Source organism: Penicillium longicatenatum (assembly GCF_028827895.1).
Source record: "Penicillium longicatenatum strain IBT 33135 chromosome Unknown contig_4_segment0_segment0, whole genome shotgun sequence".
Classification (NCBI taxonomy): Eukaryota; Fungi; Ascomycota; class Eurotiomycetes; order Eurotiales; family Aspergillaceae; genus Penicillium; species Penicillium longicatenatum.
Window position 1 is genome coordinate 598,465 of NW_026643122.1, and position 15,173 is coordinate 613,637.

The 15,173-nt window shown below is 45.3% G+C and overlaps 2 protein-coding genes across 2 annotated transcripts; one reads left to right on the top strand and one right to left on the bottom strand.

Moving 5' to 3' along the window:
* Positions 1-3,402: 3,402 nt before the first annotated feature.
* N7484_007016 (uncharacterized protein) lies at positions 3,403-5,240 on the bottom strand (the record flags this gene model as incomplete). Its single annotated transcript, XM_057117403.1, has 4 exons — positions 3,403-3,992; positions 4,063-4,683; positions 4,735-4,921; positions 4,974-5,240. The coding sequence occupies 4 exons, from the start codon at positions 5,238-5,240 to the stop codon at positions 3,403-3,405; spliced, it is 1,665 nt and encodes a 554-aa protein (XP_056970438.1).
* Positions 5,241-8,494: 3,254 nt separating this feature from the next.
* On the top strand, positions 8,495-10,616 carry N7484_007017 (uncharacterized protein; the record flags this gene model as incomplete). The annotated part of the gene is made up of 7 exons (XM_057117404.1): positions 8,495-8,673; positions 8,728-8,950; positions 8,998-9,249; positions 9,305-9,411; positions 9,470-9,813; positions 9,862-10,513; positions 10,574-10,616. 7 exons carry the CDS (start codon positions 8,495-8,497, stop codon positions 10,614-10,616), a joined length of 1,800 nt encoding a protein of 599 aa, XP_056970439.1.
* Positions 10,617-15,173: the final 4,557 nt, after the last annotated feature.

Here is a 15,173-nt window from a genome sequence, read left to right on the forward strand (position 1 = left end):
GATCTATCTTAATCGTAGTTCTAGTAACTTTGACTTTGACAAATACCATTCGGACGAAAGAACTTAAACCAGAGCCATGGATAAACGAACCTTATCCATCCGCAAATCCCGGTGAATTACATTGACCAGGAATTATTCACAAAGCAGTATGTAATTGAATCCTGCTATGTTCATCCATACAGTAGACCCAAGTTGGTGTGGACCCCTACGTATTACCATGCGATGTCGATTCGATTTCCGATTTCGATTCGATTCGATATCCGTTCGGTCCGTCCCCGTGTTTTCCGTCGATTGTTTGTTGGAAGGGGAAATATACTCCGTGGGGTAAGAAAAACTCTCGATGCCGTCCATTCCATTCCGATCCCGGCCGATGCACGGTTTCGATTACAGTTTAAAGGATAATATTCATAATGATTTGAAACAAAAGTATAAAAACAAAAACAAAAAGTCAAGCCAGAATTCAAGACCGGAATGGAGTCAAGTCAACCAAATCACTAGTTCTTCACGGCGACTCCGGCAGTACGTTTGAATGGGTGGGCCGCAGCGGAACGGGGCAAATCAGGAGAAACAAAACTCGTGTATTAGCACTTCTTTTGCCATGTACGCCGAATACTCCGTCCATCTCCACTATGTCGTTTATTTTAGTCTCGAGACTATACTACACAACGTTTTAAGAGGCTTAGTCGCGGCCGAGTGAAAACCGCATACGTAACTAACTAGTAACAAAGGGGCTCATTGGCGCATGCTTATGGAATTGAGGGTCAGACCACCCATGGGCCTGTGCCGTGCGCGCAGCAAGCCCAGATCGGTGCCCGAGACCCTCTCTGGAACTAGAGGGGAATCGGTGTTCATAGATCGTACGTCAGATGCTGGGATTACCCCTGTTTAGTGCCGTGTCCCGCGGGTATGTATTCTGTTGTAATACCGAGCACATTACCCGGATCCATCTCATTTCCTTTCTAATGTCCTCATTTCCACCATATGCTCTTATTTACCCTTCTAAGCTAGGGTTGAACTTTCTCTGCGCCTGTTGAGCTTAACACGGAAAAGAGATTACAAGGACTAGAAACGGTAGATCAACATTTGACCAAGCTCTCGGGCCTCACGCTAAGGACCATGAGGTTGGAAGGTGGATCTGAAAGTTTGGGTATTTGTGGTTCCAATGTTCTTCCTACCTTCTTTGCGTCACTGCAGGATTTCAGTTTCTTATTTCTAATCCCGGTTTCGATGATTCTTATAATTGGTTGGTTCGAGTGGGGACGACTATCGACTATTAGGCGCTGAGCTCGTGTTGAGATCGCCGGATCTACCCGCTTCCATTTTACTTGGAGAGCGCGGCTGTTGTCTGCGGTCCATTGCCGAGATTTCACCACTGATCTACCCCTACTTTATAGGTTGGGGGAAAGAATTCCGTAATGCCCCCTTGGGAGCTTTGTGTGTGGATATGCGTCTGTGTGTCTGCTCACTGAATAAATGGGGATGGGGGGCCTAGGAAGGCCTCCGGGGAACCATCCAGTCAGTTCGCTTAGATTGCAAGCTGATTCCCCGAGACACGATGGTTCCCGCGAGGAAGTGGGCTGACGGGCTGAAGGACCGTGGGAACCCAAACCGGGCCAAAGTCTATCTGGAGGCCTGGGACAAGTGGCGTCCGATGTGGAGATGAAATCGAAGGTCCCGGACTGGTGGGTCAGACTATTGATTTGAAATTTTTGGTCGTCAGGGACTGTGCTATACGCGCTAATGTGGGTTTTCTTTGCCTAGGTGCCTAGTTTTCTTTTTGTTGTTTTTCTTATGTTGCAGCAGGACTTTGATATGTTTCTGTTGTTACGTACAGGTATGCGTTTACGCCGTACACCGTAAGAAAAAGCAACCAAAGAAACAGGCGTGGATACCTTAGTAATTCCACATCTACCCGAAACCCCATATGCAAGATACGATTCATATGCGGTGTAAAGGACTCCGAAATCGAGCGCCTTTGAGTAACCATGGCATGCATGAAACTCATGCATCGTGACCGATCATCCTAATTCTACCCCAAACTGACCTCCAAAAGTTACATGTTTTTGCAAGGTTTTTTTTTTTCTTTTTTCTTTCATCCTCAGCCGCGTTTTATTGACACCGGGATCCGATCTTCACATTGCATGAATCTAGTTGATCTTTACTCCATCTAGGGCGCCGGTAGCTGACGTGGGATCTTAAGATCGATTTCGGCAGACCACGCGCAGGATGCTGCGGTGTGGGTTGCATTCAAGTGCATTTATTTTATTTTGCTTTATTCTATTGTAATTCATTTTTATTTATTTCATTTTGTTTATTTTTTGTTGATTTCTCCATCGTCCATGTGCAGTGTTGTGTAGGTGTGGCTTCAGGCCACGTCACTAGCGCCATCGTTGATCGGTTTCTGCGAGTCAGACTTGTTCGAATCTAGCAGTAGCTGCAGACGAGGTTCCATCCGGTTTGAAATTCCTTAAAAATTCGATCACTAGTACAGTTAGTTCCCTCGGTAGAAAATGCCGTACTTATCAGGAGCTAACTTTATCAAGAAATGGAAATACCTTTCCTTTAGTGTTGTATGCACCTGTTGTAACCACGATGGTCTCGGTCTCCACTCGATAAGCGCAGGATGTTAGATCCGACCACTAAACGAATCAATGGATACCCACATCTACACTTCATACGTACTAGCTTTCCGTCCGAATCGTCGGGACTTGCTAAATTTATGAAAAAAGAAAATTCAATGGTGGATGGAGTCACGGCTCACATTGAAAGCCCCGTCGCGTTCCGTGGAACAGGAAGGTTGTGTGCGAACCCCACGCGAGATCTCGATCGGCATCGGGTCTCCGATCTGCGGATTTTAGTTTCTGCATGCCCAAGTCGGTAAATAGTCTTGCTACTAAGCGACGCACTAACTATTGTAATCTGGTACACTAAAGGCACTAGTGTAGGAGGAGTCCTACCTAACTAGTGATAATTAAGGGCCACTACGGACGAGTTCGGTATTTTTGCCCCGTTGGAACTAGAATCGGCGATTAGGTGCTTTTGAGTTTAGCCCCCCCGGCTAGATACTTTTAATATCGCAATTAATATAACCAGAACATTTCTATGTTATCTAGACTGCTTCTAGCGCTTCATAGATTAAAATTTACGCCACGCGCATGGCGTTCTCTCGGTCCCGTCGGATCCGAGTTTGCTTACACAAGTTCCATGGATTTGTCTTAGATTTCCCACGTTGCGCGCTCGCGTGGCGGTGGAACCACCAGACAATTCATATGACTTCATCTATTCGTGACCGGCAGGCGCGGATGTGATCTAGATCCATACACCGATGCATTCAATTCCACTAACGTATGGGATAGTACGGGAAAAAGTCTCACAGACGGCACGGACTCCGCATCCCTTTGTCTATCGCCAGAAAGCCTCGGCCACCGAATTGAGATAATCAATAGGTTCCTTGCGCCATGTATCAGCCTCCATATGACTAGTCGTATTCGCGTCGAAGAAAAGGTCAACCGGGCTATCCGAATATGCATTCCAATGAACAGAGGCATTCACGTTTCCTGGATTCGGGTCCAGATCGTGGATGAACGAGGCCCACATACTCGTCATCACCAAACTAAGATCATAATACGACTGTGGAACCCCGGCAAACGGTTTCCCGTAATGATATCCTAGTCCGTCGACGTTGTTGAATACAAACGCCACTTCTTCGAAATGAGTCGCTCCGACAATGAGCGATGTGTCCGCGGCGTGTACGTTGAATCGGTAGCAGTATGCAGAGGTAGAGGTCTCCGCCCAGGCTTCGCATTGTCGGCGCCGGTTCGCGTGCATGGTGAAATCGCCTGCGAAGGCACTGGTTCGCCGCCATTCCCAGCCCATAGATGGGACTCGCTCGTTACCCAGGAACGCGGGGATTCCTAGCGACGGGACGTCAGGATAGAGGTTTAGGATTTCATTAGCAACGGATGGTGGCGTTTGGAAATCGAAGCCTCCATCTTAGTAGCGGACAGAATTCTGTTAGCCTGCGTTTACCACAAAACCAAGGAAAAGAATGGAATACCATACCGGTCAGATAATCATACCACTGCTGCGTAGTGTTTATGCCTGTAGGACCAAACGCAGTCCCCTCGTCTGTGTTACTACCCGCAAGAATCGGAACCTTGACAAATTCATGCTTATTCAAGTGCACACTACCCCAGTTCCGAATCAAATCACCATCCACCACCGGCCAGAAATTATACTCGGAGGACCCACCAGTCCCATTCAGAACAGCGTTGAGAGTAGCAAAAGGAACCTCGCGCAGGCACTGCAACGTGTCGACCGTACCCGTACAATTCACCTGAGATACGAGCTCGTCATAGGTGGATTGGAATCCAGTATAGTTTGACGGATTGGCTGCGATGGAACCACCAGATTCCATAATCCCAGCCCGAAAGAGCTTGTCGTCTCGTCCACCATACGCTGTGAGATGGTATCCGACGGACATGGCGCCCGCAGACTCACCCCAGATAGTTACTTTCGTAGGATCACCACCGAACGCAGCGATGTTCTCCTGGACCCATTGTAGGGCTAGTCTCTGGTCTCGCAATCCGAGGTTTGTGTTTCCGCTGCCCCAGACCTGGCTTGAACTTATCCAGCCCCAGGCTGAGAGTCTGTAGTTCAGCGTGACGGCGATAAAAGGTTTCCCTGTATGTTATGTTAGCTTGACTTGAAGAAAGGTATGATGGAGTGTATTACCGATGCTGTACGAGTTCTCCAGGATTCTCGACATGTTATACCGCTGGTCCGATCCAGATCCCATGTAGAACCCGCCGCCATGAATCCAGACCGCAACGGGAAGCTTAGAGTCATCCTTTACAGACGAGCTTCGGATTACATTGATGGTGAGACAAGCTTCGGACTGGGAATACCAGATCGAGTCCGTCTAGCATGCAGTGTGAGACAAAATCTCAATCGGACAAGAATAAAATACTAACCCCATATCCGACACAAATATCCGAGAATTCGGTTGCCTCGCGTGTTCCCTTCCAGCTCTCGTTCAATGGTTGCGGAATGGTGAAACGTAAATTACCCACCGGCTGTTGGGCATAGGGCATACCCAAGAAGTAATCTTGGTTGTAATGCGTGTTGTGTGTCCCCACATACGTTCCATTAAGAACCTTGACTGTAGGTGCCGATTTTGATGTAGGAACCGCACGAGCTATCGCCCCCACAGCGAGAAAGCTGATCGCAAGTGCCAACATGTTCGTCGATGATGGCAAGAATCTCGCAACTTTGAAAGTCTCCCCAAACCGAGCCTTCCCGGCCTCTACGATTTATACACCCATAGTTGGAGAATTCTGGGGATGTATATTTTGCGGGGAAGGGCTCAGGGTGCCAGGCCCCACACCCAAACGGTCTATGATCAGCGGTCATCAGTGAAGAATGATGTCGTTCGGCGAATTTTTCTTGGTTTTTTAAACGAAAATGCCGACTAGAGTTTCAGTTGAAGGATGTCCCGGAATCGCTAGGGTGCGGAATGCGGAGAGAAAGACGGGGTTAGAGGCGGGGTGGAATGTCTGTGTCCAATCGTGTTGGTCTGCCGTAGCCTGCTTTGCGGATGCCAATGCGGAGAAGTAATATCGACGGCCTTAAGGTTTCCGGGCCCTGCCATGTTTCGCACTAGGGTCTCGTAACCCGAGGTTTCCCCGGAGGGGCTTTCCTTTTGGCATTTGAGACATTCTGTAGGTAGATAGGAGTTGGTCGGAACTGGGACTCTTGGAGAATCATGGAGCGTGGGTTGGCAAGAACCATTGCCGATTTTATTCAACATCCGTTGTGGAGTACGCTTCTGAGTAGCATCTCGTGAGGAAGTCTGATTTGAGAGAAACTTCTGAGCGCCTGGGGCCAGGACCAATGACCCTGTCGCGAAAGCCAGGACAGGTACTGTGTTTGGCGTGTCGGATTGGTTTGAACACGCATCATTCATATTGGAATTGGCAGACGCGATCTGTTATCTTGTTTTAAGAAGAGACGATGTCTCCAAAACTTCTCTTCTTTTTGTTCGTTCCCCTCGTTCTCTCTCCCGTTCTTACAAGTCGCATCATCTTGGGTCCATCATATTCAGTAGAGAGAGATAGAACGGAGAACGTAGGAAACATGGAAAATAAAAATGCAAACGGCTCTCCGGCTACTAATTCAAAATAGAAATTGAGAAATGTAGGGCTTTTATCCTGATGAGCAAGACAAGCAATTGAATTGGTCTTGGTATTGGCGCACGCAAATGGACGATCGGCGGCAGGAAGAGAAGAATCAAGAGAACACTCGGAAAGTTCATGATTTGATTATGGGGTGAATTTGTTATATTATCAGACACATATTAAAGCTCCCGAGATCACTGACAGCAATACGCTCAGGATAAAGCTTATCGAGAAACCCATCTGCTTAGGGGCGTCTGTAGTGGCTTTGGCGGACCAGTCATTACCGAGACATCTTAAGAAGGGCTGGCTAGATCTCTCTCAATTCCGCTTTCGACAACGACGATGGACGTATCGGCTTGGCTTTCCAGGGTTCACCAGCAACAATTCGCAAGCATTCGATTTGGCATGCGCTTTTGAACAGCATGGTCGCACCACACACCTGACCATGTCGATATGTGTTTGAGTAACCTCTTGGATCCTTTCAAACTCCTTTCAAGGAGACCAATTTCTAGGGTGCAACATGAGACACTGTAGAAGACCTCTGCGCCTAAATATTCGCACAATGCGAATTCGAGGACTTGAATTCCAGTGTTGAATCACCCAGTGGGCAGCATGTAGCCTCCATAGGACTGCTGATTGTTGACGTGAACTCCAACAAGGCATATATGGTCAATCTTGTATCGGAATTGTGACCGCCAGGTTCAGCGCAGAGATTGGTGTTCGAGAATGCCGAGCTGTGCACCAGCCGGTCTTGGATATGCTGTTCACGAATGCCTTGCCACAGTAGAGAGTATATTAGTAGCTGACTGGATAGAGCCATTGGCGCAGTGGGTCGTGTAATCTGTGATATTCACGTCCTCCATCTTCTTCGGAGCAGCCAAATCATGGACCTCGAGTGTGACCAGGTCAGACGTGCCCTTGCTTTCGTCTTTGCTATCCACTCGGACCCACCACTGGGCAGTAACCCGTTCTTACTTCCTCTCCATAATGTCCAGACCTTGCTCCAGTATCTATGATTTTCGTCAGGTTGATCGGGAACCCGTAAACGTCGCACAAGTATGTAAGGTAGATCTCTTTGTTGTGGGTCCGGTACTTCTGCAGCCTGCGTCTTAGCGGTGCTGCGGCGCGGCTGGCCCACATCCGCGGAAGCACCCGAGCGGCCCTGTAAATCGACTATACATGTTGCAAAGATATATCATTGTGCTGATATAATGTTGTATCCATGGATAACATTGTATTTCATTGAACTGACGTCTATAACTGATGGGTCAATCAAAGGTATTTGGACAAATTGCTCAAAGAATAGGAAGCCAGTGACTATATTCAATTACGCTAACTATGGCATCGAACCTGGCCGGTGAAAACACCGTAAATACGCAGCAGTTAATGAAGTAGAAGAACAAATAATCATGATACAATGTACTTTGTAGGTACTAGAGGCAACTGCAAAAGCTGTCACTGAATGGTGATCCTTAGCAAAATCGTAAGCTCATGGTTGGTCGATGTGCGCGAAAGAGAGTGATCCTGGGGTACCCCAGGTCTCCCCGAAGAGTACAATACCCTCAAACTTTCAATTTTCTTCTCTTTCTTCCTTTCCCAACTTCCATCACTTCTACCTTCATTCCTCCTCTTCGGCCTTCGACCTTCGACCTTCGGACTTGATCCAACTTTAACTTCCACCATGCATCCTTGCATCCAACCCCCTTTTATATCAATCTATCATGTCAATCTTCCTTGATATATCGGTCACACACTCTGATCAACGAACCCTCCTAGCTTGCATAGTCGGCCTTCACGGTATTCCTAAAATTCTTATTCCAGATCTTCTCACTGACATTTTGCAATATTTTTAGATTGTGAGAGACTCCCTGTTCATAGCTCCAATAGTGGTATCAACCTTTTACTTTCCTTCGCCTTTGCTTGCCCCCGCGGTAAAGTGGCTCCCACAGATGCCTTCATCATAAATGTTGACACTACATGTTCTTTTTCCAAGATAATTCTAGTACATACGACCATAGGGTGTGGAGAACAGGGCTTCCCGTCCGCTCAGCCGTACTTAAGCCACATATTCCACACGGTCAATTCTCTATGCGCCCTTATTATCTATTGAAATTTAAAGCGGCGATGGGATTCACGTTAGGGTGAGTGTGGGTGATATGGGTGAGAAGTTTAGAGACTGGGTGAGAGAAGTGAGAACAGGGTGAGAGATGTCACCCTTGGGGGTGATCACTCTCTGACTTTTCTTGGCTGAACATATATATACCACTAGCTTAGGGCCATTTCATTGCTTCACTATAATTTCCTCACATTTTTCAAAAATGACAACAGAGGAAAAAATCCAGAAAGCCCTCGCGCTAAGTGTGGAACGTGCCAAGTCACGTGGATTCACACGTGAGTATCAAGATCAGAAGGAGTTCAAAGACAACATCATTAGCCTCCAAGAGCTCGCTCCAGCTACAGCTAAGAAATACGACGATGTGGTATTTATCTGGGGTTTGTGAGTTTTTACTCCTTATGAAGCTAGTTTTTTTTCGGTTCTAATGAAAAGTAGATGGAGGCTTTCTCGTAATGAGCCAGTACAGAAAAACTTCTCAAAAGATGAGCCTGATCCCACTCCACAACAACTCAAATTATTCGCCGAACACTATATCACAACGCGAAGAGAGCTTCCTTCCAAGAAAACTACATGCGGTAGTCTCATCAGTTTAATCTCACACTGGGAACGAACGACTTACAGATCCCTTGACCGTAAAGTCAAGACAGACGTCCTCAACGTAAGTAGCGATTTCATTACATTGGACAGTCATTAATTGAGCTTCAGTTTATTCGCAATGACCTCACAAAGCAATATGGACTACGGACAAAACCTAGAGAGCGGTTTCCAGTCACAGCGAAAGACATAGACTATCTTCTTCACTATCTCTTTAATCGTGATTATCATGACTTCAAGCATGAGAGAGCGCGCGTGCAAACTGCCAGCTCTCTATCCCTATTCGCAGGTTCGGGCTCTAGAGCAGGAGCTGTTGTTGAATCGAGCTCGTACCGCAACTCCAATGAATGCTTATACTACAGGGTTTGTGCCTCCATGATATATTAAGCGAACGAATATGCTAATGAAACATCTAAAGCATATGAAATTCCAGATTAAATGGGGTAATGATGGCGAGTTAATACGCTGGGTAACAATTGACTCCGAGTTCCTTAAAGGTCATCGATATAACGATGATATAGACATGTGAGTACCACAAGGCTGTTTTCTATTTATACAAGAAGCTCACAGGAAGTTTTCATAGGCCTAAAAATTGGTTTCGAGGGCACCCAGTCCTTGGGAAAAATTTTGTCTTTTGGGTTATTGTCCATGGAGTAGCCGACGGAGCCTTTAAAGGCCTCACTACAGTGGAGAAGGTCCTTAGCATAACGCCACCGCAAGGGAGAGAGTCGTGGACACTTGAATGGGATGCAGACGCAAAAGACCTCCCATTTTTTCGAGCAGTGACCCCCAACGGCCCGGAAGCTACTAAGGCATTATCCTTTTCCTCTTTACACCATAACAACAAGAGCCTCGCCAAACGTGACGGATTTAAAGATAACTTACGGGTTCATGGGATTAGAGGTGCGGTTGCAAACAAAATTGATCGTAAGCATATAAGTCCATCTACCTATCCAGATTACTAATCCTTCTTAGCCAAGGCATCAGAGGCCACTCGTGGTCAGGCTCTTGATCACCAAGATCATAATACCTACCTTAAATACCAGGCTCTACTAAAGGCCTTGGATATAGGGGCTTTATATAATGACTTAGAGCCTGACTACGAATGCCGCGATATGGAACAAAGCATGTCTCACCATAGGGATACCAATGCTCCACAGAAACTCAACGCAGCAACCTTCACCCAATTCCACGAACGGGAGGATATCATCGAGATAGAGAAGGCAGTATCTGACTTAACCCACCAAATTGACGGCAAGCCTCAAGATCATAAAGACCTTACTATTCAACGATCAAAGCTTTATGGCATTAAAGCCAAGAGGCTACAGAAGTGGAAGGATGAATGCGTTAAAAGGTGGTGGGATATCTCATATGATGAATATATCGCTGGGAACGACTTCTCCGAACGCGATAGCACACCCCTTTTCGACATTTATAAGAAGTACGTGCCGGAGCGCGCCCGTCTTAGCGAAAACCTCTTTCAAGAAGCAAGTCTTGATAGCAAGCTTGGAAAACAGTGTCTTAGTGATTTAGTCACTATTTGCACGTCCACAGAACGGGTTGCTTACTATCCTAACATGTCGCCTAAAGAGGGCCAGTGTCCGACTTGCGCTAAAGTCATATCTGAGTAAGTTTAGTGGATCTCTTTCAAGGAAAATATTCTAATATAACTAGAATCCCACTACAGGGTAGGGCCAAACATATTTTACAGTGTCAACGAAAATCCCTAAACGGCCCACCATATCAGCAGCGCTATAGCAATGAGAAGCGAGCTCATCGACGTGTGCCTCGGAGCTTTGTTCAATTCTGCTATCTCTGTGCCAAGTTTTTCTGTGACGAAGAGTCTTGGGTCTTGCATTGTCAATGTCATCTTGATAGCCTTTATCCTCGATGTGGAATGCTCACGTTTCGCTATACTCTTATTGCCCCTGGGTTTTGTCCATTTTGTTTAGGAGATGAGCACAAAAGGGCAGATGAGCGCTTCGACCAATGGCTGACCAAAGCAACCCTCTTGAATCATATCGATAAGCATTTTAACGGTATCGAGCCTTCTAGCATCGTCGCTTGTCCACATCCAAGTTGCTCGAAAAGGGAGTATGGCAATACTCTACTCTTACGCCACCATTTCCATGATGTTCATTCCATTGAGGAGCCTCGCTCGAATTGCGTCAACCGGAAACGAAAGTGGCCCTCTCAGTCGTCAGAGGCCACAATGAGCAATGAAAATGCCAATTCTTGCAGCCGTCGGCGCTTGAATTCTGATGTTCTTCATCATGAAGAAGCGACCTATGATGATATCAATATATGTTCTCTAGATGAGATGATGACTGAATTTGTGTGCTTTGATGGAATTGAGGAGCCAAGTGAAAGCAACTACTGTATATCCTGATCATCAATGTCTTATCGAGGGCTAGATGGTTACGCAGATTGTCTCGTGCTTTTTTCATTTCTACATTTATGCGTCTTTCCATAACCTGTAGTTCTGGGGGTAGCTAATGTCATTTTCTTCGTGTTGAGTGAAATATCGTAACAGAAATTTGAACTTACCCTAATCTTTGAGTTTGTGCCAAAGTATTTTAGATATCTGCTCAAGAACAGCCAAGATCTTCATTTCTTCTTCAATTCGAACTAAATCCTCGCCAATTTATTTCATGATAGAAGATATAGAATTTGTGCCATCAACAAAAAGGGCGGTTTTGAAGCGTTCTTATTCTAAACTTGATGTGCGGCCTATTATCAGATGAAAATATTTAACCAAGGAACGACTAATTCCTTTCCTAGGAGATAACATAATGATCAATGAATAGGCTTGTATTATCATTAAGGACATTTAAGCTATAATCGAACTGCAATTTCGACCATCCAGGCTTTCAGCCTGTTTTTGATATACAGTATCTCGTCCGTAATACTAAGTCTTTCAGGCTTGATGAGCTCATAAAGCGTGCGTTATTCATAACCTTCCATATATCTTAGAAGGATGAAAGCCGCGGTATAGTCCGACACACGCGAGTAATCCCAAATAAATTATTAAGAGAGTCAGAATAACCATAACTTGAGGCTATGAGATGCATTAATAGTCATTCATTCAGGACGTGGTGCTGGTAAATATTCCAAGGAGAGGAAAAGGAAGGAATAAGACGTATAGAAATATTCTCGTACTGTGGATTATTATGAAAGAGTAGTAGAAAGGGGGAGGTAGAGGCGGTGATCTATCAGGGGGACCTTTGTTTGAAATCAGTGCCTGTCAAACCGGGATAACCGATTACTTTTCGGCGCTTTTGAGATGACTATCTATACTTCTAAAATGTTTGCGAGAAACTGCTTGAGATAATGATTTCGGAGCTAGTGAAGTGGATAGCAGTTGAGGGTAACATTCTCACTGCTATCAAGCAATCAGGCCCCGATGCGGATTCTTTTTATGAAGTTTTGAATTCTCCCCCCTCGCCCTATAATGTAACTAGCCCCAGTCCCAGACAGGCGTTGAAATGAGTGAAAATTTTTTAACTATGTTCCAAGATGCTCTCAGTGGCTAGGCTAGAAAAACCAAAATGATAGAATCTGCCAACCAGAGAATGCTAGCAGCAATGCTGGGCCCATAAATAGCGCTACCATCGAGGCTGTGGTATTGATGGACGAAGATATTTTCATCATTCGGGTTGCCTCATTTGTGGCCTTTGGCATTTCGCCAGCTGCACTGGCCCCTGGTGACTTCCAGGTTGACATAATAGTAAGGGTGTCATCAAGGGTAGTAGTAACAGTTGGTAGTTTAGGAGGTAAAATTTTTGTGACCACAACCATCACTGCCTCCTCGGATTCACTGACACCCAGCGTCTCCGGAATGACTTGGGTAGCCCAAGCGTTAGGCAATTTTTTATGTTCTGTTCATGTCAGCTTAGCATTAGGCTTAGGGAGCCGATCATACCTATGCCCAGTTGCTGGTCCCCTGGCAATTGCGATGTCCTGGAAAGAAGACTAGAACCCGTTATAACAAAGGTGCATAGGAGGCTTAATAAACAGTAGAACATGATTAATATATTTGCGTGAAACAAGATCAATGTGAAGTATTAAAGGCTAGATACCGCGTTAAGCAAGCGATCGAATCGACAGAAAAAGCTGCCGCTTTTAGTGGACGTTTGTCTTTGTCTAAAATCCGAAAATTTTTAGAACTCTGATTTAACGAATATTCTAAAACAGTGTCGTATCTAAGTTCCTTTACTTTAGACTCACTCTCCACCTAGCTTATGGCTTATTGGTTACAATTCAGTAGATTATATTGCTCCGCCCCACAGGCCTATCCACTACTGCGACACTGCTTTAGGGTAGCAACATTACTACACTTATGATAGTCGCCATTTACTCGTAGGCTTCCCTAATTCTTCCGTTCGCAACACGCTACTGTACCTTTTGTAGAGTTGGGAATATTGATACTATAATCATAAAATACTGAGGAACTATTTACGACTTAGGGCGATTGTACTAAGCACGACCCTCTCATTCTGGTAATGAATTATTTTAGAAAGTTTTTGTCTCAAATATGGGATACGTAACTCGCTTAATTATGGTCTTCCTGCTTCATAATGACTATCCTATGCGTGGTTCCTATTGACCATCATGATTAATAGCCGGAATACCTTGTAAGAAAACCATCACCTGGCTCAGGGCATTAGAGTACTCGGTGCACTGTCTTTGATAAGTTTCAGAAATCCCCATCCAATAATGAATTTCCTGGTTTTGAAGGTGCATAGTTGTTTCTGCCTCGGCAATAACTGACTGTTGGTATTCAATATTAGACTGCGCCAAGGTTTTGGACTCTTCATATAAGCGTATCTTGTCCATGGCCTCTTTAAGTTGGCATGATAACCCATGTACACCCCCTAGAGGCAGAGATGAGGATATATCCTGGTTGTTCCTCTATATTCTTAGTAAGCGCTATACAAGAGATGTTGTTTTTAGGTAGTATTTGATCACCATATTAGGATGGACTGCACGGAACTTATGACCCAGATTCGTGTAAAGCTGTATGTAGCCTCCAACTGAATGTTTGCTGAGCTGCTTATGGAATAGGTGGTCGAGGGAATTATCGTCAATCTGCCATGCATATGGCGTTTCACCGTCTATCGGCTTCAAACGCACGTCGGATGGCTTTACATGAACACCGAGAGTATCCACTGGGCCTCGAATCAATATTTTTCCATGCGAAAAAAAGAGATAAAAAACATACATATGTGCTGAGCAAGACTTTCACGGCATTTGGATCTCCATTTTGCCCTCTTAGCATTTCCGAAAGGAGGGGCTTGGCAGTCCATGGTAAGATTGAGTTGATTGAAAGCTGAATATGAAGTACTACTTCAAAGAGTTATTGACATTCTTAAGTATCTATTCAACTTGCGGATCGTTTCACATAGGACCCACTAAATCTGCACCTAGCATTTCATAGCAACGAGTGAAAGGATAATGGAGGTTTAAGATGCAGGCTAGATTATTGTCATTTTATTATCTATGCATCCCGGGTGATCGTTATATCTAAATTATCGGATCTAGGAATGGAGTTTAAACTCTTCAACAATCCCTCAGAGCATTTACTGCAAGACCTGCGGCCCCATATATGCTCATGTGGTAGACAAATATTCCGCAAGTGTAACTTTTTCACGGGCCCGGCATTCTCCATTAATCTTGCGAGTTCAGAACCGATAATCCAACAGTTTGATAGCTCCAGCTGCCGAAGAGACGGTAAATGTATGCATGAGAGGAATTCCAAGAGCGCCGAGCTGTCAACGAGCCGAATATCTTTGATATAAGGCAGTGCGTCGCTTGTTATGTCCAAGAGGGGCTTATGATAGGCTTCGAGCTGTGCATAAAACCCTTCAATTTCGAGGATCTCCAAGTCTATCCCCGCTTTGCGTGCCGTTATCATGCCTTGGAAAATGGTCTCAAGATGAAGTGGGAAAGACTTTTCCCAGTCAACGAAGACCCGATTTGAGAACCAACTTAGTTGATGATATCTCAACCCATTGAATGAGACTTTAAAACACTTCAGACCAGTAAACTGAGATATTGTGTTACAGAGCTTTGTGATGTCGTCCCTTTCCTCTAGCAGCCCATATTGCTCCTCACTTATATCACTAAAATATGACTGGATGGCAGAATAAGAGGGCAGTTCCCCACCAAAATTCGTGTAAGTGTTTCTTTGATCCCGGATATACTCCGGGGGCGTATAAATGCACGTAGTAAAGTAGTCACGATACTGCACCACTAATTCAATCAGCTAGCCGCATTCACTGGTAAGT